General features: G+C 43.3%; 2 protein-coding genes across 5 annotated transcripts in view; one reads left to right on the top strand and one right to left on the bottom strand.

Moving 5' to 3' along the window:
* The window catches only part of LOC116332305 (B-cell lymphoma/leukemia 11B-like), a 37076-nt gene extending 29033 nt beyond the window's left edge, over window positions 1-8043 (bottom strand). For 2 of the 3 annotated variants that reach the window (XM_031755221.2, XM_031755222.2), the window contains exon 1: window positions 7216-8043. In XM_031755221.2, coding sequence (XP_031611081.1) covers window positions 7216-7279 — 64 coding nt within the window. In that variant the 5' untranslated portion in view covers window positions 7280-8043. Of the gene's footprint in view, window positions 1-133; window positions 350-7215 lie in introns of those variants that run through there. The other variant, XM_039599198.1, reaches the window with a different exon arrangement.
* A 3894-nt stretch (window positions 8044-11937) lies between these two features.
* On the top strand, window positions 11938-18226 carry ccnk (cyclin K). Of its 2 annotated transcripts, none has more exons than XM_031755170.2 (11): window positions 11938-12124; window positions 12887-13119; window positions 13472-13553; window positions 13637-13768; window positions 15042-15147; window positions 15233-15290; window positions 15468-15637; window positions 15731-15939; window positions 16055-16085; window positions 16330-16401; window positions 16861-18226. In XM_031755170.2, exons 1-11 carry the CDS (start codon window positions 12116-12118, stop codon window positions 17373-17375), a joined length of 1617 nt encoding a protein of 538 aa, XP_031611030.1. In that variant the 5' UTR covers window positions 11938-12115; the 3' UTR covers window positions 17376-18226. The 2 variants fall into 2 exon arrangements, with proteins under 2 accessions (XP_031611030.1, XP_031611028.1); XM_031755168.2 differs by having other exon boundaries at window positions 11939-12124; window positions 12884-13119.
* The last annotated feature ends 935 nt before the right edge of the window (window positions 18227-19161 follow it).

The raw sequence follows: 19161 nt of genomic DNA, 5'->3' as shown, positions 1-19161 counted from the left end.
GAAGGGGAAGGTAAAAGAGGTCAGTCAGTTGTTATTTTAAGAAAGACAGGAGTAAGATAGTTAGAGCCAAATATAGAGAGGTAAAGGAAAAAAAAAAACACCCAGCGAGGTTAGTTATCCCTGAAACCATTACCTGATGAAAGCCATCTCTTCCTACCACACAAGATGATCATTACAGTCACAACTGTGTGTCACTTTCATGGCATAAAACAACGCCGCTGTTAAGTTGCTTCGCCTAGGCAAACACCTGCACTGCTTATCCGTGAGAGATCTGCGTGGGCTGCACCCAACACATAAACTCCACGTGTATGTGTGTCTGTGTGCATATCAGCCTGTGTGATTGTGTGTGTGGCCAGGAAGCTATTCATCTCACAGTGCAGGCTTGGTTTCCGGTGAGGGCCTTTTGCTGCACTAAGCTGTCATAGCTAGACGGCTCCCTACACCACGGGAGCCCCAGCTTGTGCAGAACAAAGTGTAGAGTAACGTAGGCCACATCCACCACCCTGTGTGCGCGTGTGTGAGTGTGTGTGTTCGTGTTTGTGTGCATCCTAGAATAAGACAGCGAGAAGAAAAATTAAAAGGAGAGAGAAGAGAAAAAAAGTGCCATGTCTAAGTGCATGTGTGTACATGAATGGATCAGGTGAGTTTGAACAGTGTATTCTCCACAGACAGAAAATCTATAAAGCCAAACCCGAGGTCCTGTTAAGAGAGTAAATCTCATTCTTTACAGATCTGACACGGTCATTAATAACCATTACACATCCTTCCCTCTGTTCCTCCCCGATGGCGCAGACTCTGTCCCTCAGCTTAACGTAAATCCCTCATGGACAACCTCCATTTTTTTTTACATTTTAAAACACTACCCTGATGTACCAGTATGGAAATGTGTCCTCTTCTAAAGAGCCCCAAGGAAACCTGAAGCTCCAGAGACTGAAGGCGTGTCTGAGTGAGCGGGTACCCAGGGAGAGGTGTTGATGCCTGGGAGAGAAGCATAGCAGCACTTGCCTGTCTGCTGCGTCTCCACTTCTAGCGCCCGCATCTCCCCCCCCCCAAGCCCCCACACCCCTCCCCCTACACCCCTTCTTCTTTGCCTCCTTTTCTCTTTTCCTCCAAACATGACACCCTAATAATTGCAAGGATTAGACAAAGAGGGTGTGTGCTCTCGCTCTCTTCTTCTTTTTTCTTTTTTTTTGTTCTGCTGTATTTATCAGAGCAAAGATCCTAAACCTTCTTATCAGCCATCTCAAACTGTCAGGGAGGCATTGCATCGCTGTCATAACGCTTAAACTCGGGCAGGATTGGGGATGAATACTAACGCATCCCTTTTTTCACCAAATTATCATTATTATTATTATTATTTATCATTTTCAAATATTTCTTTGTAACTATGATTTCCCCCCACCCCACCACCCCCTTTACCAAATCACCCATCCGCCCACGTATACACTCATACACACTTTCCAGTCCTCTCATTCCGCCCTGGAGTGATGATCCGATGCCAAATATCTTTTCTCTAAATGGCGATGGCTTCCTGGATGCCCGCCAAATAATTTCCATCTCATAATCTTTTGGCGGCAAAGAAGGAACACAGCCGCATATTTACCTACAGTTCACAGCTTGTGACCATGATTCGCTCACACAGGCAATGTAACTCTGCATGTATGTGCAATGCATACAAGTAGGACGGTGCAGGAGATCTTTCTGCTAACGTTATGGGGTGTCCTCATTTTTTTTCTTTTTTTTTTTTACTTTGGGGAAAAGACAAAAGACAAAAGAAAGAAGACAGGTGGCATGAGGCACAGATCCTCGTGTGAGAAATGCGAAAATGAAAAGAAAAAAAGACAAGTACAAGTCAGCGAGCTGACAGACACCTGGGCATTTGAACTCGACTCTCTCTCCCTGTGAGAGACAGAGACAAATAGTGAAAAGGCCTGTTTGTTAACCTATGGTTGAGTAACACGGCCTGAGGCTGAAAGCAGTAAATTAGCAGGAGTTGGCACCGTGACTGTGCCACTGGAATATCAGTCGGACATCTTCTGAAAACCGCACCCCTCTCTGAAACCCGCGCACTCATCTGTCCCGAGGCTCACCTGTGTGAGAAAAACATGTGTGCAAGAAGGAACCGAACGTGGAATGCTTGCGGGACGGGAGGGTGGTACAAAAAAACAACAAAAAAAATCTTGGACACAAGCACGGCAAAATGGAAACATGAAAGAATAACAGACTAATGTAGCCGATCACGGTGACAGACAGTGTCTAATTCCTCAGTATAAACTCCTATGTGAGAGGAACAAGCCTGATAGGTAAAGGAGCATAGCTGACATGCTGTCAAACATGCCATCGTTGGGGAAGGCGTGATGATGGCAATGAAACCGGGCTGTCTGACATGATAGCACACATACTTTAAATCTGTCTCTTCTTCTTCTTCTTCTGTGTTTCTCTCACACACACTCATATAAACTTGGAGTTATATTCACCCTATGACAGTCCTGCTACTCTGCCTTATCAAGTGTGAGTTAAGTCAGGCAGCCTTAGAGCACCCCCTATCAGTTTGATGAGGAGAGAGTCAGTCATTCACTCCACTATTACTACTACTGCTGCTGCTGCTGCTGCTGCACACAGCCACTGCACAATATGTACCAGATGGGAGCTCAAGACAATGGGCCTCTTTCACCAAAATTTCCATCTTTGTAGAAGGTCAAAAAAAGCCGTTCAAAGGCCTGGCCAGAAAACACTTAATAAAAAAATATTTTTGGGATTTTTCAGATACTTTTAAGTGCAAATGCTGAAATTGATCCCGTGTAGTTTGGCTACGCTCGAGCGGTGAATAAACTGGTGAAAAGTTAGCAGCTAGGTAAAACCAGCTAGGTGGGTGAAACATGCCAGAGTGCATATAGGAGGACTCTGGCCTCCAGTCATGTCCTCAGACATTAATTGCACCTATAAGTCCTTCTAATCCTCAACTATTGTGTTTGTTCTTATATGTTCTTATACATGACGGCTCTCTCGCAGTTTCACTGTGCCCGAGGTGAGGGCAAAAGCAAGGAAATTTGACAGCACGGTAAAACAAGTTCTACTCTTCCCAACGGAATAAAGGGAGGAGGGGAGGGGGGGAAGTCAATTTTTTTTGGATAAGACACAATTTTCTTTTTTCTTTTTTTTTAATTTGAATTTGACGAAATGCCCCGAAGAAGCAGTGTCAGAACAGAAAACCATGAAACTATTTTCCGCTGGCCTTACACAACACTTTAATACCAGCTGCGCGCTCTGTTCGGCAGTTAAAAGGCAGAGGAAGGCCATGGGCACTCGTATGACAGTCGGCCATAGCGTATGGGTTCAGACCTGTCTCCCTCTCTTTGTTTTCCCCCTTTCCATTTTGCTGAGCTGAGAACACATGCACACACACAGAAACCCCCAAAGGGGAAAGTCGGGAAAGATTCGCGCTGTCGTTGAAAATAAATGACACCAGCAACGACGCAGATGGTTGCAATCAAAAATTCAAACGACAAGCGGCCTCGCTTAGCCTCTCCCCTTTTTTCTCAGCAGCGATTGCCAAGGAGAGCTGCAACAGTGTGCGTTGTGAAAGGCCAGGCCTGTGTGTTTCATTATCATATCACCATTTAATCTGTAGCAGCCCTATTTCTTATCATAAATCTTAGATTATCAGGCCCGAAAGTGAGCAAAATACGACTGCAGCTGACTGTGACTTGTCACTAAATCGCTATAAATGACTTGCAACCTCTGAGGCATGACATTTGGCGATATAAATCAAATTTGCCAAACAATTTTAGAGATATCATAATAATAATAATAAAAAAAAGCCGCTTTATAAGCATTGCAAAACGGATTCAACGTGTTCGATAATATTGAAATATAGAAGGAAAATCGGCGAACAAACTGCAGCACTGCCTCGCAGTGAATCATAAATCGCTCAACAGTCATCTCCCCTGTGAGATTATCATCCGGTTACCACAATGTGTGTGCATATTTACTGTGGCGTAAGACTGCGTACGGTGGGTTTCTCCCCATCATTTGACAGCCATATGGTGTGCATAAAGAAGAAAACATTAACTGTTTCACAAGTAGCATGCCAATTCGGAGGGTAAACAGTTATCACGAGGCGTTTCCACGGCTGAATCCAGAGAAGAATTCTCAGTAATAAATCTGATTCGAGATTGCAAATGCACCACTGTCTGAATGAGGAGGCTGGGGGCGGGGGGCAAACCTGGGATGCTAAACGCCAGTCGTTCCACATTAATTTGACTAATTCATAAGGATATTTGTGTGACAGGTCTCTCTTTGTCACGGATGTGACTCCGAAGCTGAATCACCGAGCCTGAAAAAGCCTATAGGGATGATTTCCCTGTAAGGAAACCGAGAATGAACTATAAACTGCGCCGACTGAATCGGCCTGCTGCATTTGTCACAGTGAGAGCATAAACAGATACGTGCTGATGTATTCTGAGCGTGGTTCTTTCTGCAGTTGCACGGTATAGGCAGAGTCTACATAGAGTCAGCGTGTACCTTCCTTGCTGCATACTTGCGCACTGAGTGCCTCGACTGCAGTTACAGTCGCTCGTTCACCCCTTTAGATGTCTGGCCTGGCAAGTACAGAGGCTTCTGCTAAGCCTGTCCAGAAATATGCAGATATTCAGGTTCTGTTCATAAGCAGTGCATGACCTGTAGGCCTGCAGCTGGCACAAGGCTGTGTTCTGTTACAGTGAGCCATGACATGTGTTTTGATGAATGCTGGTGCCCTGCAGAAACTTCATATCATTACTTTTATAAAGAGATACGCCGTGACTGGTCTCGACAGTCGATACAGAAAATGTGAAACCGTCGAGCTGCAAAGTGATATTAAAATCAAACTTTCTTTTTTAGAAATGTACTTCTTTCTTCCCGTCTTTCTTTCTTTTTCTTTGGCAGTACCTCTGTACATGTGTTGACTTAATCAAATAACAAGTTGGCTTTCCTCCCACTGCCCCTCTTTGTCCTCCAGCCTGAGTTGTGGACACAGGTCCAAGTCCTCCCTCTTGAACCTGAGCCTCTCAGGTCTTTGCCACTGCTGGAGTTTGTTTTTTTTTTAGTAGGCGACACTGAAATAAGATGTAGGATGAGAGCCAGGCCCTCTCTCCACACATTTCCCCGCCTTTCCTCCACCTTGTACTCGACCACTCCTGTGTTATTAGGCTAAGCACCAAAACATTTGTCAGCATTTACAGATATTAAGCTGTTTTGTGACACTTGCAAGTTTTGTTTTTTGTTTTTAAAGACCAGGCCAGAGATGATTAAAAAGATTTCTAAATCCAGTCATTTAAAGCTTCAGGCAAGAGCAAATGAATCCTGGGGACATTTCAGCGCAGCTTGAGAGCTTGGACAGAGAAATTAAGAAAATGAAAGCTGATCTGTGACAGCTAATTATCAACCTAATGACATTCAGCAGGTGCAGAAGCAGAAGCAAATATTATTTTAGCCTTAATTTGTATGAGTTGACTAATAACAGAGGAATGTTATGTAAAAAAGAAAAAAAAACTGCAATTATTAGACACACTTTATCCAGATTAAGTGTTAAACACACAAAAGCAGTGCCTGAGGTGCAAATAAAGTTTTGCTAATTTTTGTTTGTTTGTTTTTCAGTTCAGTCGAAAAAATGTACGACTGGGGCTGAAATCATCTCCACCTTAATTAATTATCAGACAGCCAGAGCGACAACAGAGAGAATCAGCCTTCAAATAAATAGCTGCACCATAGCCAAGCATCATCTTAACGTGGTGCTGCACGTTATCACAAATAAAAATAATTCAATTAATTTAACAAAAACCCCACCGGTTATATCTGGATGTATCTCTCCGATTGCTCTCTGTGTCTGAAATTGGCGAAACAATTTCAGCAACAACAAAAACAAAAACAAAAAAACTTCAGAGGGGAAAGTCAATGAGAGAGTGCCAAAGTGAATAGTGATGAGTCTAAATGTTAAATGTGTCGGGTGGGACGGAATGCACCTAACCGTTTTCAACGCAAAACAGATTGGCCAAAGATTACATCATGAACTTCTGCAATGAATTACCCAGATTAGGCCTCTATGAAATTGGATTTAGGCACAGCAGAGCGCTGGGAGATGAAGGTTAGATTGATATAATTGATTTGAAATTGGATTATAAGACTTTTTAATCATATGCTCGCCTCCAAAAAAAAAAAAAGAAAGTAAAGGAGAAAGAAAAGGAAAAATCATGCGCAGTTTAATCACGTTTTTTTGACGCACTCGTGAAAAGAAGTTGTGACCCTACGGATCCTAAAATGTGGCCCACGTAATAATAAGACTAGCAAATATAGTAGAAAAAAAAAATTGTGATCTTCCCCGTGTGTATGTGTGTGTGTTTATTTTCGTGCCCAGCTCCAATCTTAAATATTCTTCTTGTGGTCCGGTGTGTGTCGCGAAAAAAAAAATCAGTTTTAGTTTGATGCTTTGTGCCAAAATGTTCGAGTGTGTGACAAAAGTGAGAGGGAAAAAGAAAGAGGTTATTTTTTTTAAAGAAAAAAAGAAAAGAAAAAAAAACTTTAATCGTGCAAACTCACCCTCTGTGGAAATGTTTAACAAAGTATCCACGCGCAAATGTGACACATCCCGGGAGAAAAGAAAACGTAAATTTGAATATGAATTGTTAGAGTACAACCTCAGTGCACGTGTGTGTGTGTGTGTGTCTATGTGTGTGTGAGTGTGTGTGTGTGCACACACTCACACACACAATCAAGCAGACACCCCAGTTGTAGCTGTCATAGGATCGTCCCTTGTAGTAAAGTCCACTGAAGCCGAAAAAGGCGCATGTAAAAACGGTCTCACTTACACTGATACAAATGATAAAATAGTTTAGAAGCCATGCAGTCACTCGCATCGAGTCTAAAAGTTTAGTGTTAGAAAAGCAGCTGCACGGTATACTATTTTTATTATTATCTGTGCATTAGTGATATCACATGATCTATTTATTTTTTCACAAATCAGTTTCTTGTTCGGCGCATTTTTTGCAATCACTGAAAAAAAACGTGCTGTCTTCGTGTTTTACTAAAAGAAAAGTGCGTTATTAATCATTTTAGTTGTTTATTTATTTATATTGGCCCGAAAGTCCGAATCGGGCTAAATAATAATATCGACAAAATTGCAAAGCAGTAAATGTTACGATAAAGGAAGTGATGAGCGTGTAAAGATATTAACCTCACCTTGTATTGTCTCCCTGTGCGTCAACGATAAGTGCTGCGGGTTCACCTGCTTGCGGCGGGACATTGCCCCGGCATCTACTCTGGCATCGCCCGGTGAACGGCACTTGGAGTCGGCTTGGACCGTGGTGTCGGTCCTCTCTGGATCACGGGTCCCCGACTTCCCGCTCCCTTTTGTATTCCCCTGCTGCTTTTCACAGTCTTTAGCTGGAACTTTGATTCGTCTTTTTTTTCTTTTCTTTTCTTTTTGTTTTTGGAAAGATCACCAGTCGGACAGCAGCGCGATAAGGATGGAGGACCGCTCAGTCCACGGTGTCCTGCTGCGCCTCGGAGGAAGCAACACTTGGATTAAGGACGCCAAAAAAGTGTAGTTTTAGCAAGGAAGCGTCTGCAGACGACCGATGAGCTAATGAGTGCGCCGGTAAAGTGACCTTTTGCAGATTAACCAAAAAGGAAAAGGAAAGGGAAAAAAATCCTGGACTGTCCGCTTCTGCAGCGACCGCGGTGACAGATTAAGTAGCCTACGGAGCACTCCACCAGTGATGGATGTTGTCACCTATTTAACTCCTCTCCCTTTTCTTTAATTTTAATGATATAATTATATCATCTGGGTTCAAATGGTGGCTCTTTAGTTTAGGATTCCCTACAGTCCTTCCATCTCAGCAGTGGCGCGCTACAATGACCCTTTGGCACTGACTCCCCTCGCGCGTTTTGGCATCGGTGCGCAGAAACGGCAACTCTTGGCTCTCGTGGCAGTAGCCGCGTTGATTGAGAGAGGGAGAGAAAGCGACAGAGAGAGAGAGAGAGAGAGCGCGCAGGCGGGCAGACGGACAAGAGACACCTCCCTCCCCTCCTTCCAACAAGCTCCAGTGTCTCCTATTGAGCCGTCTTTGCAGCTCACACGACGAAACATGCCCTGTTTGGGGCGACCCCGCATGTGTGTGTGTTTGTGTGTGTGGTTGGTGTTGCCTCATTCAAGTTTAAGTGCGTCCAAGACATCAGCCACTACAGAGGTGTGAACGGCAGACAACACAGAGACAATTTGCGGGGGGCAACCAGCAGTGGCTCCCCAGAGCTCCACCAGGAGCTTCAGACGCAAACATCACTCAGCAGTGGCTACTTCACAGGCACGCTCACGTCTGGCTATTGGAAGCAGTGTCAAGTTAGCAGCCAAAATTCACCTTCACTTGATTTTTTCTTTTTGGTAATTCTATCACAAATACTATGAAGTAAAACAATCTGATCATTTCACCTTTTACCTATTTAGAACCACCACCACCACCCCTCATCATTGCTTACAGAAGTCTCCCAGGCACGCCAGATGGAAATGATCTTAAAACAAGAACAGCAAACACCTAGATCAGGTCCAAGTCAAACTTGGATGAAGGGTCACCTTTAATTTAGACAATCCTTTGTGTTGCTGTTTGTCGACTATGTAAACGCTGAAGCACTGCACAGGACACATGGCATCATACATGCAGTATTTACTCACATTTGAGTCAGAGGGTGGAAAACCCATGCTGTAGCTTTGTTGTTGGGGATCATTTAAATATGTTGTGAGGCAACAGTACCCTCTGTTGGCACAGTCTGGAGAACCTGTTTAGGCAGTGATACCTTAATGCAGCATTACTAAACTCCATCCCTATTTTTAGAATGAAGCCTCCTTAATTTGCCATTTATACAGTTCAGCGTCTGAGAGAGAGTCCTTGGATAAGCAGATCGGGTTCACTAAGAGGCAATTAATAGCACTAAGGGAAGGTAATTGCACACGTACAGGTCTGCATTGAGATACAGGTTAGTACAGCCCTAACGCCACCACACCATACAGTCCAAACTGGTGCCGTGCCGTAATTTGCTTGAAATACATTGTTGAATAAAAATAATAGCCTCACACGGCCGTTTAAAGTTGACACTGTTTCCTCGTAGATCAGCAGAGAAGTGTGCAGCCACAGCAATACATTTTACAGCCCGCCATTAATAAAACATGGTGGGCAATTTTAAGAGCATTAGAAGTTTGATTGCTTCGGGGCAGGCCTAGGGGACTTTCAGGACAGTAATTATTTATATAAATGAAATGTCATCTCAGCTCTGGCTCAAGTAGACGTAACCTCAGCAGACGCCACATGGAAACACTACGGCACAACAGCTATCTTTCACAGATAGGCCAAGCATGTTGTCGAGCATATTGCTTTGACTGGAGCGCATAAATTCGATATGTGATATTACACGGAGAGTCTTCGACTCCGCGTCGGGCCAAGAGAGCAACAGCAGTCGTGGACATATTGAATGCTGAAGGAAAACATTATCCTGAGTTCACACACGCTCTCTCTCTCGCTCTCTCTCTTGCCATCCCTGCCGGCTGCGAGCAGCTCCTTGATCCTTACCCATGGGTTTCTCAATAATACATCAATGTCTCCATTATAGCTTGTAACTGCAGGCTCTGGGCAAAGGCAGTTTAAAGCTGGGTTGCATGGGGCCAACATAGCACAAATACCCCGCTTGTGGACACAGGAAAGGTTTTAAGTCCAAATGTTGCCTCTAAGGAGACATGCATCTCTCATGCTAAGTGCGGTCGCTCAAGAGGAGGTACCTGAACACACCACGGGGCAACATCCAAGCAAGATGTGAAAGTTTTGTCCAACTTACAAGGGGCCACGGTGCTGACATGCAATCGCTTTTTCCAGAATCTACTGAATTTAGAAAGATCTGCCTCGTTTGTAACTTACAGTTAAAATAATGAGCCCGGTGACAAAGTTTTTTAAAAAATTAGGAGCTTTTGCATTTGAGTGGACACGCGGCTCACCCGGCTTTGATTCTGGGTCACCTCCATCATTGCATCCCTTACATCTTCCATTTTTCATGTCCCTCCCATTTATTTACTCTCTAAAGAATACAACAAAGACATTAATACAGTATCCTAAAATAGACTAATGTACATGACGGAAACTGCACTTTATACAGTTTTTAGGGTTAAGTGTGCAGACCTTTCGAGACAGTCACTTCAATGCGTTTAACCACAGCGTGACAGAGCTGACATAAACAATGAAAGGTCCACTCCAGGAGAGCTGGGGTAATATGAATATTGCTCTGGGATTTGCTTATAGTCGGCGCTTCATTATGCAATGTTTAATATTAATAAAGAAAGTATAAGTATATATTATTCATAAGCTGATTTACGGTGGCTGGTGTGTGTGTGCGTGTGTGTGTGTGTGTGTGTGTGTGTGTGTGTGTGTGTGTGTGTGTGGATTTGAGTGACAGATTGAGATGCTCCCTTGCTACAGGCAATACAACTAGACAAGGCTCTTACTTTTCTACAGGACACATCCTGACAATTTCTCCCACAGTTAAGAGGATTTGTCCGAGCAGGGGTGAATATATAATGCATGCAGATTCCAAATTTTAATTTGGACGGAGTAAATGATTCAATGCTGGCTTTTCTCAGAAGTGAGACTGGGCGGGAGGGGGATGCAGAGGGCACAAGATGTTACTTGCAAGCCTCGCTCTTATGCAGTGACATTTAAACAAGTACAGATGATGCTGCACCTTTCACATGTCAACAACAGGAGCCTAAAGGAAAATTACTTTTCTAATATTTTCATTTTCCTGCTTAAAATTCCTTTTTGGTTAATATGATAGCAAGTTTCCATTACCAATAAACACCACAAACAACTTCTTTTTTTTGTCCTAATCAGTCCCTTTTCTCGCCTTCTCCTTTGCAGCAGGGTGAGGTGGTAAACTTTCATAATCTGTCCTGTCTCACAACCTTCATGTTTGAACTCAGATGCCATCGTGACAGATAATACATGATAATTATTTGCAGTTTGAATCTCATGGGCATATATTGTTTTGCGTATTAATTAATATCATCGTCATTCTGTGCATACAGCTCAAAACCAACATTTAAGGTAAATTTTAAACGTGTACGTGTTGTTTGATTAGATATAAATAACTCACGAGTAATATAGAAGATAACGCCGGCACTGAGTTAAAAAATGAGGGATTTGCTTGTGTTTAATCAGTAAAATAAACCAGCAATGTTTATTTTAGGGAGTCAGACAGAGTAGATTTGGACCCAGTGTTCTTTAGTATGTGCACTCTCAGGCAAATACCAGCAAAACTCATCTACTCTTAGATCCAGTTGTGCATCAGCAGTCTGTTTGTAACATATACAGGTGTATAAAAATCTATAGGTATCAAACGACAAAGGAAAATCTGCTTCAGTTTATGTATTATACGTGTTTAACCTTGTCATTTTTTCTTTTTAATTTAATTTTTAACTTACCTGCAGATTCACATTTATACTGGTCACAACTCATACTTGTTTGATTGGGTTCCTTTTACATCCTGCTACTGCTACATCCAGTGATATTTCTTGTAAGGAGCATATTTCTATGTTTGGGTGTTACCTGCTGCAGGACTCACCAGGTGTGAAAATAACCGGTGACTATTCAGCACAATGTAAATAATATTTGCTTGCTTGCTTGTAATTTGCACATGTAAACTATTTGGTCAATGCTAAGTCAATGCTGACCGCCAAGGTCCAAGAGTGATTCTGTGTCTCCCTCTAGTGGATATTATTGGGAATATCATCCTTTAGATTATTATCAAGAATATAAGAATTTAAAATGTTTTCAGGAAAGGCGGGCTGTTTCCAGCAGCGCTAGTTAGACTTAAAACACGAATGAAATTAATGTAGCAGCGGAAATGGAAAGAAAAATGTGACCCGAGAGCACGTGTACCTGAGTGCCTGCGTGATGACGTCTTCCAATGGTCTGACGTACCGCAAAATGGTGGTGCCCTTGTTACAATGGGGTCTGTTGTTCACTTGTTAGCCAACTTATTGTGATCAACTGTGGATTATTGCTACAACTGTCTGATTTAGGCGATTTATTCGGACGTCTACATGTTAAAGGTAAGAGTTGTGTCTCGTTGGAAGCGGGAGGGAGATGAAGAGGCTGAATTCTGAACTACTTGTGACATGTCGGAAGCTTCGGTGTTAACACCGAGTTGAGCAAGTTTGCTAGCCGAGGTTTAGCTAGCCGAGGCTGGTGCAGAGTGGCCCTGTCGATGTGACAGCGTTGGTTGCCTTCAGTTGGAGAGTTTCATAAATGTTAGCCTGTCGGCGCGTTTAAGCCACTTCGAGTGTGTGGCTCATGTTATCCTAATCTCCGCCCCTTGCTGCTTTTTTAGTTTTACGAAGCTAAGTTACCATCACAGCTAACAGTGCCAGCAGTAGCGGGTTCGTTGCAAAGCATTTTCGCTGTGTCTACATTAGGCTGTTGATTCTGCTGTGCTGCTGTAGGCACACTGGGAGACGAGATTTACACATGCATGGAAATTATAGATATATTATGTTGCTGCCTGAATCCATTTTACTCATCTATTTATTTACAACGAGCCTGGACTTGGAGCACAATGCAGCTCAGAAATGTTTACTGCTCTTTAGCGTTTCACACTGTGGACTACAAGCTAATTACACTGTTTATAAGCCTGAGTGTGTGTATAAAACTACGCTATGGCCTACACAAAATAGCGAGTGGACGTAAACTCGTGGCCAGGTTATAGGCAGATTTGTGGTACTCTTTGCCTGAACGTAAATATTTACTTGTGTAAGCTATGCTGTTTAATGCTTTGCTGCCCTTAGTGATGATCCTTTTTATTTTTATCTCAGCAGTCCAGCACAGCGGGTCCATCCACCGCCTCTCCTCAATCAATGAAGGAATCCAAGGAAAATTCGTCAATGACGGGCCAGGCAATCTTGGACCATATAAAACCATGCTGGTACTGGGACAAGAAGGATTTAGCCCACACGCCCTCTCAGTCTGAGGGTCTGGACCCTGGCACAGAGGCCCGGTATCGCAGAGAAGGGGCTCGCTTCATATTCGACGTGGGGACCCGACTTGGCCTGTATCCTTGATTTAGATGATAGATTTATTGCTACAGCTACAAGAGAAAGGGTCACATGATTAATCAGTGCCACATGCTTCAGTTTTATAGTTAAAGATAAACAGACTTTTAAAAAGCAATACATCTGAAAACGTCTTTTATGGCTGTCTTGTCCTTTCTCACAGAACCTACTTTGATGTGAATGTGAACATTTTTACAGGGTTTGTCTGATATACTTATATATAATGATGTTTGTGGAATCATTATTAAAAGAAAAAAACTTTTTTCTTTTTAATTTAAAGAGTCACACGTTAAAGCTGATATTTTGCAAATGACCATTATTAGTCTTTGTGAGTCCTTGACCTGCATTTAGACACTACGACACACTGGCAACGGGCATCATATATTTCCACCGCTTCTACATGTTTCACTCCTTCAAGCAGTTTCCCAGATATGTAAGTAAATCTAATGGTCCCTGATTGTTTCACTCCTGGAAGCAGACCTGATGTTTGTAATGGTGTGATATGTGTCTCGACAGGTGACGGGAGCTTGTTGTCTTTTCTTGGCTGGTAAAGTAGAGGAAACCCCAAAGAAGTGCAAAGATATCATTAAAACTGCCCGCAGCCTCCTGAATGATGTGCAGTTTGCACAGTTTGGAGATGATCCCAAGGTGCAGTTCCTTGTATTCACCTTTGTTTTGAGATGTTTTTGCCTTGTGATAGCAGAAGCAGAATGGGTGTGAATACCTGTTAAAAACAGGTAGTGTGTAGTGGTCACAGGCCTCACTGTGATACAGGCAGATGACAATAATAACAGCGTCACTAATGCTTGAATAAATGAGGTCCTGGTAAAATTGAAGACTGAGTTTTCAATAACCTAAAAAGTTCCTTACTTATTTTTTTTAGTGATCAGGGCTTTTATTTACCTTAGCTGCCTGTAAGTGAGGCAGGCTTGCATTACAAACAAACTTTTATTCCTCGCTTTTATTAGAATAACTGTCTGTGTTCACTTGCATACAAAGCTTTGCTCAAACACGCTTACATTTCTTTAGTTTTAAGCTGGTGCATTAGGTGCGTAATACCACAGTAAGCCATGACTCATTCTTTAAACAGATCAGCGAGGTCATCAGAGCGTCACTCAGCACAGCTTTATGTGCCCTGACTCACAGAGACAGTAATCAGACCAGTTACCCTCTGCTCTCATGGGGTCAAAACCAAACAAGAACAAGTTTTAAATGCAGTGGAATATGATTATGTCATTATGCCCCTTCACGTCTTTGCTATTAAAAACACACAACTCCCTCTCAACATTCAAGATTTTTTTTTTTCCTCTTACCAGTTGGCGAGCTAAAATATCTATTAGCATGAAGTAGCCTCTGTTTCACTTAACCTGACCTTGAGTACTTTTGATAGAGCATGCATTTGTGACATCTGGACCTGGCTTATAACTTGATACTTTATTAGACACGTTTACAGCAAACACTCTTCTGGATCAGATCCAGCACTCATATGAAGCGGCACAAGCATCTTACAGAGGGCTTGTTTGCTTTCCAAGTCGCTCTTTAACTTGTTTAGGGTCATGCTAGAATTAGCCAGTGTCCTGGCTTTTCTCACCAGTTTTTAGTAGCTTAACTACTGTCATTAAGTCAGAATTGTACATTAGCTTCTTTCTTACTCAAGTGTTTTTAAATGAAAAGTTCAGACATTTGACTCTCATCTGGCTTATCGTTACTAATTGGAAGCAAAGGTAATGGAAACTTGCCATTCATTGCCAAAATGAGCTTTCATGTTTTTAACATGTGCAGTATTTCCAGCGCCTACAGCGTTTTTAGAGACTGCCTCCACATTTATGAGCAGAGTATTTTTTGGAAGAATGATACTCTGACAAATATTTTGATTTTGGACACAGCAGTAAGCCTTTAACTAGCCTGCTTGTTTTAACAGGAAGAGGTGATGGTGTTGGAGAGAATTTTGCTCCAGACGATCAAGTTTGACCTGCAGGTGGAGCACCCCTACATGTTCCTGCTGCGCTATGTCAAGCAGCTCAAAGGTGAGATAGGAGTATGGCGTCAGCTCCACAGAGCGTGAGAAATGATGGTCCTGTGGGCAAACTCTGATCTTTCTTCACGTTACAGGGGAGAAGAATAAAGTGTGCAAGGTGCTGCAAATGGCTTGGACCTTTGTCAACGACAGGTGAGGATTTTGTACATCAGGTTTTACAGCCTGGTTAGTTTTCATTTGTAAGGAATGCAAAGTTATATGGTGATGTCACAATAACCTGGTGCTTCAATGATCTACCATGTCCCGATGTCATCATCTCGCTGAACCAAAACAGGCAAAAACTCAAACCACCTCTCGTGTTGTTTGCAGCCTGTGCACCATGCTGTCTCTGCAGTGGGAGCCGGAGATCATCGCGGTCGCTGTCATGTACCTGGCTGGCCGCCTGTGCAAATTCGACATCCAGGAATGGACCAACAAGCAGTCTACACGCCGCTGGTGGGAGCAGTTTGTCCAGGACGTTCCAGTGGAGCTACTTGAAGGTACTCCGCATAAAGACGTTACACTTAAAGCCTCTTTCTTTGTATTGTTTTTTTTTTTTTGTCTTCATCAAAAAACATGTCTTTGCCTTCCAGACATTTGCCACCAGATCCTGGACCTGTACTCTCAGGGAAACAAACCCATCCCTCAGCAGATGCAGGAGAAGGAGAGGGCACCTGCTACTCCGACCTCTGCTCCTCCAGCTCCACAGGGACAACCGCCAGCCGCCAACCCTCCTCCCCCACCACCAAAAAAGACTTCCCCTCAGGGTGGTAGCCCATCGCGCCAGCTTAAACGCTCACATGTAAGTATACGTTTGAACTGCGCTGTATAACTGCTGTCAAACAACTGATGATATATGGTTTGTGTTTAACGTGATTCGTGTACGGGGCTCACATTTTATTTCCTCTTTGTTACAGACATCCCCCAAAGATGAACCAAAGGCTCCAGGTAACATGTTTATTAATGATTAGGCAGATTTTAAAGCTGTTCAAATCTGATGAAATTAAACTGAAATGTCTCCAAGAAAGCAACAAATTAATGTCAACGAAGAGCAGTTTAGAGAAAGATGAAAGACGGCAATTAGATTTTCCTGGCAGGGTTGAGGTTTTTATGACTATCCAGGAGCACAGAAGCAATTCCTTATGCAGTTACAGTTTTGTTTTGTTTTAAAAAGCTTTTATTTAATTCACAGAACAAGTTGGATCAAAGATTCCTCGACTCGAGAGCCCCATGCCTCCGCTACCCACAACACAGCCTCCCCCAGGTAAGCGTGACTCTGTAGCTTACGTCATCCGCTTTCTTTACACTGTCCAAGAAGTTCAAATGGTTTAGAGCTGGATCAAAATATCGTTACGTGCTGGTGTCCTCTTAATACTCTGTTTGCGTGCACCACCACAACGACCAATAATGAGCAGCCAGGACCCCCTGCCTGCAACTCGAGCTTAGAAGCAGCCCACAGTCGTTAGTCCTCTCAGTCTGCTTACGTAACCACAGCTCGTCTGGACATTATTTCCCAAGACACGCATACCCCTAACCTATCCCAGACCAATCTGATTAGTGCTTGAGCCTCATAATGAGACCTCCTATGTGGCTAAGCCTGGTAGTTTTGGTCTGCCCATGTCCTCACTGTCTGAGAATGGAGAGCTTCATTTTAGATCTTTGCAGTAGGGAAGCTGATTTTTATTAACAAGTCGTTTCTCTTTACGTTGTCCTTTCACTCCAGCTCCTCCCGCAGAAGCAGAACCAGGAAGTGAAACAGCTCCTCCTCCCCCACAGGCTCCACCTCCACACCAGCCTCCTCCGCTTCCCCACCGCCCTCCTCCACCACCACCTTCCAACTACTTGATGTCCACAACGAGCTCCTACATGTCTGGTGAAGGCTACCAGAGCCTACAGTCCATGATGAAGACTGAGGGTCCCTCCTACTCCATGCCGCCCAGCTACGCACCCCCAATGTATCACGTCTATCCACCACCTTCAGCACCTCCTCCTGGCCCACCGCCTCCTCCCTCCACATACCCACCACCCAACTTGCCACCATCCTATCCACCACCGGTCTACAACAACTACCCCCCGCCACCGCCTCCACGCATGCCACCAGGCCACGTGCCTCCACCAGTGATGGCCCTTCCACCCACTGGGTACCCTCCTCCACCTCCAGTGCCTCCAGGACAGTCACAGGTGCCCTTGCCCCCACCGCCTGGTATGCCTATGAACCGTGGCGCATGGATGAGATGAGAATGTGATAAGTCTGAACTGAGGTTGTGCAGAGCCACAACTGGGGCGAATAAAAACAACCAGGATCTTGTTATCTTGGAGCAAAACACGAAAAGCGGAGGCGCTTCATGACTCTTAGAACTTCTGATAGAGAGGTGCGGGGTTGTGAAAGAAAGCGTGTAGGTAAATGGACTTAATGTGAGGTCTGGACAGTATTGTTATGGGAGGTGATAGGAAGGTTAACAAATTAGCAAATATGTACAGGATAGGTACTCAAAGTGCCCAATTGGAGGAGCTTATAAGAAACACTGTCCAGTCATTGTTTTTATTAGTTTTTTCTGGAAATTTTTCAGGAAATAAGAGATTTTTTTTCTGTTGTCATACATGCACTCTCACTAATTGTGGGGTGGTGAAATGTTCTAGTTTCATTCAGCCTTTGAGTGGATCTAAGGTTGGGTCTTCTGTTCCTTCCTTTATTCTATCAGCTTTATTGGTTTTCCTGAATACACCTCCCTTCACTTTGTGTTCTCTTCTCCACATTCTCTTTGTTTTGCTGAGAGCAGTGTAATAAAATCTTAAGGTGGTAGAATATGCTGTGGGACTGTCGTATTGAAAGACTTGAACAGAAACATGCTGTATATTTTGTGCGGTTTAAACAGCGGTTTGTTTGTTTGTTTTTTACATTTTACTCTGATAATGCTGAGGTAGTGTTGCAAGACATTTCTGCTGCTTTTTTCCCCTCATGTCACCACCAACCGCGTCTGCACCCAGAGCAGTAAACATTAAAACAATTTTTAAAACTAAAAGGTTCTAATTTTCTCTTTCGCCGTCTCTGGTCTAATAAGCCCAATAAAGAAGAAAAGAAAAACTGACTTCAGCTGTTCTTTATCTGGCTTTTGCTTTGTTTCTATTTTTTTAAATGGTACTTTTTATGGCCATAAGTTAAAAAGAGTCAAAAGTTCACCCAAGAAGGCAGAGCGAAGTACTTCCTCTGGGTTAGGTACCTCTGGGTGGCTCTACATGTAAGGTTCCTGCAGTGGGAACACACACATGCAGACCACTAATAGTTAAAAGGATGAAAAACTGCTTTTTGGAAGAGAGGAAGGTTACAGCCTGGGCAGGTCATCGGTAAACACAGTGACAACTTTCCTACATCCACACCTAAAAACAACTGTTATAAAAATAAAAAATAGCATCTTTTGAGGGAATCTAAGTACTCTGAGAAAAGAGACACAGGAAGAACAAGCAAAACCTGGGTGTGAGGCCACAGTGCTAACCACTGCACCACCAGCTTGTTTTTAAGCACCCTTTATTTCCTTGCACTGCAGGAAACACACACAGATCAACCACAACTAACACTGGACAGTTTGTAAGTGTAGATATCACTTTTTTGAGCACTTCTGTCTACAACTGCCTTAGACTACTATGCTTTGGTTTAGGTGTAAGAAAAGTTCTCATCACCTGCTCTTCATAGTAGAAAATGGGATGTGTGTGAAGCGAGACGGTGTTGCTTCTTAGATTTCTCCCACCCTTTACACACGAGCTCGTGTTCCTCTTTATCTACACCAGTCAAATGTTTATGAACAGATGACATGATACAGACATTTGTATGAGCAGATACCTTTTCCACTAATCGGTTTTAGCAGTGAAAATGATACTCACCCACTTCTCCAGGCCACCCATTCAACTGCTTATTGACGCAAATATCTAATCAATTGCATAGCAGCAACCCAGCGCGTCTAGGCAGATAGATGTAGTCATGATGACCTGCTGAAGTTAAATGGGAAAGAAAGCGAGCAGATCTCTT

Source organism: Oreochromis aureus, linkage group 15 (genome assembly GCF_013358895.1).
Source record: "Oreochromis aureus strain Israel breed Guangdong linkage group 15, ZZ_aureus, whole genome shotgun sequence".
In the NCBI taxonomy this organism is placed as follows: Eukaryota; Metazoa; Chordata; class Actinopteri; order Cichliformes; family Cichlidae; genus Oreochromis; species Oreochromis aureus.
This window is presented reverse-complemented; position numbering and strand designations above follow the sequence as displayed.

Bases quoted from the DNA above. Each gene is read 5' to 3' on its own strand.
- ccnk (XM_031755168.2), top strand. The intron at 15,638-15,730 runs GTACTCCGCATA...TTTGCCTTCCAG, and splicing joins TCCAGTGGAGCTACTTGAAG to ACATTTGCCACCAGATCCTG. The intron at 16,086-16,329 runs GTAACATGTTTA...TTTAATTCACAG, and splicing joins AGATGAACCAAAGGCTCCAG to AACAAGTTGGATCAAAGATT.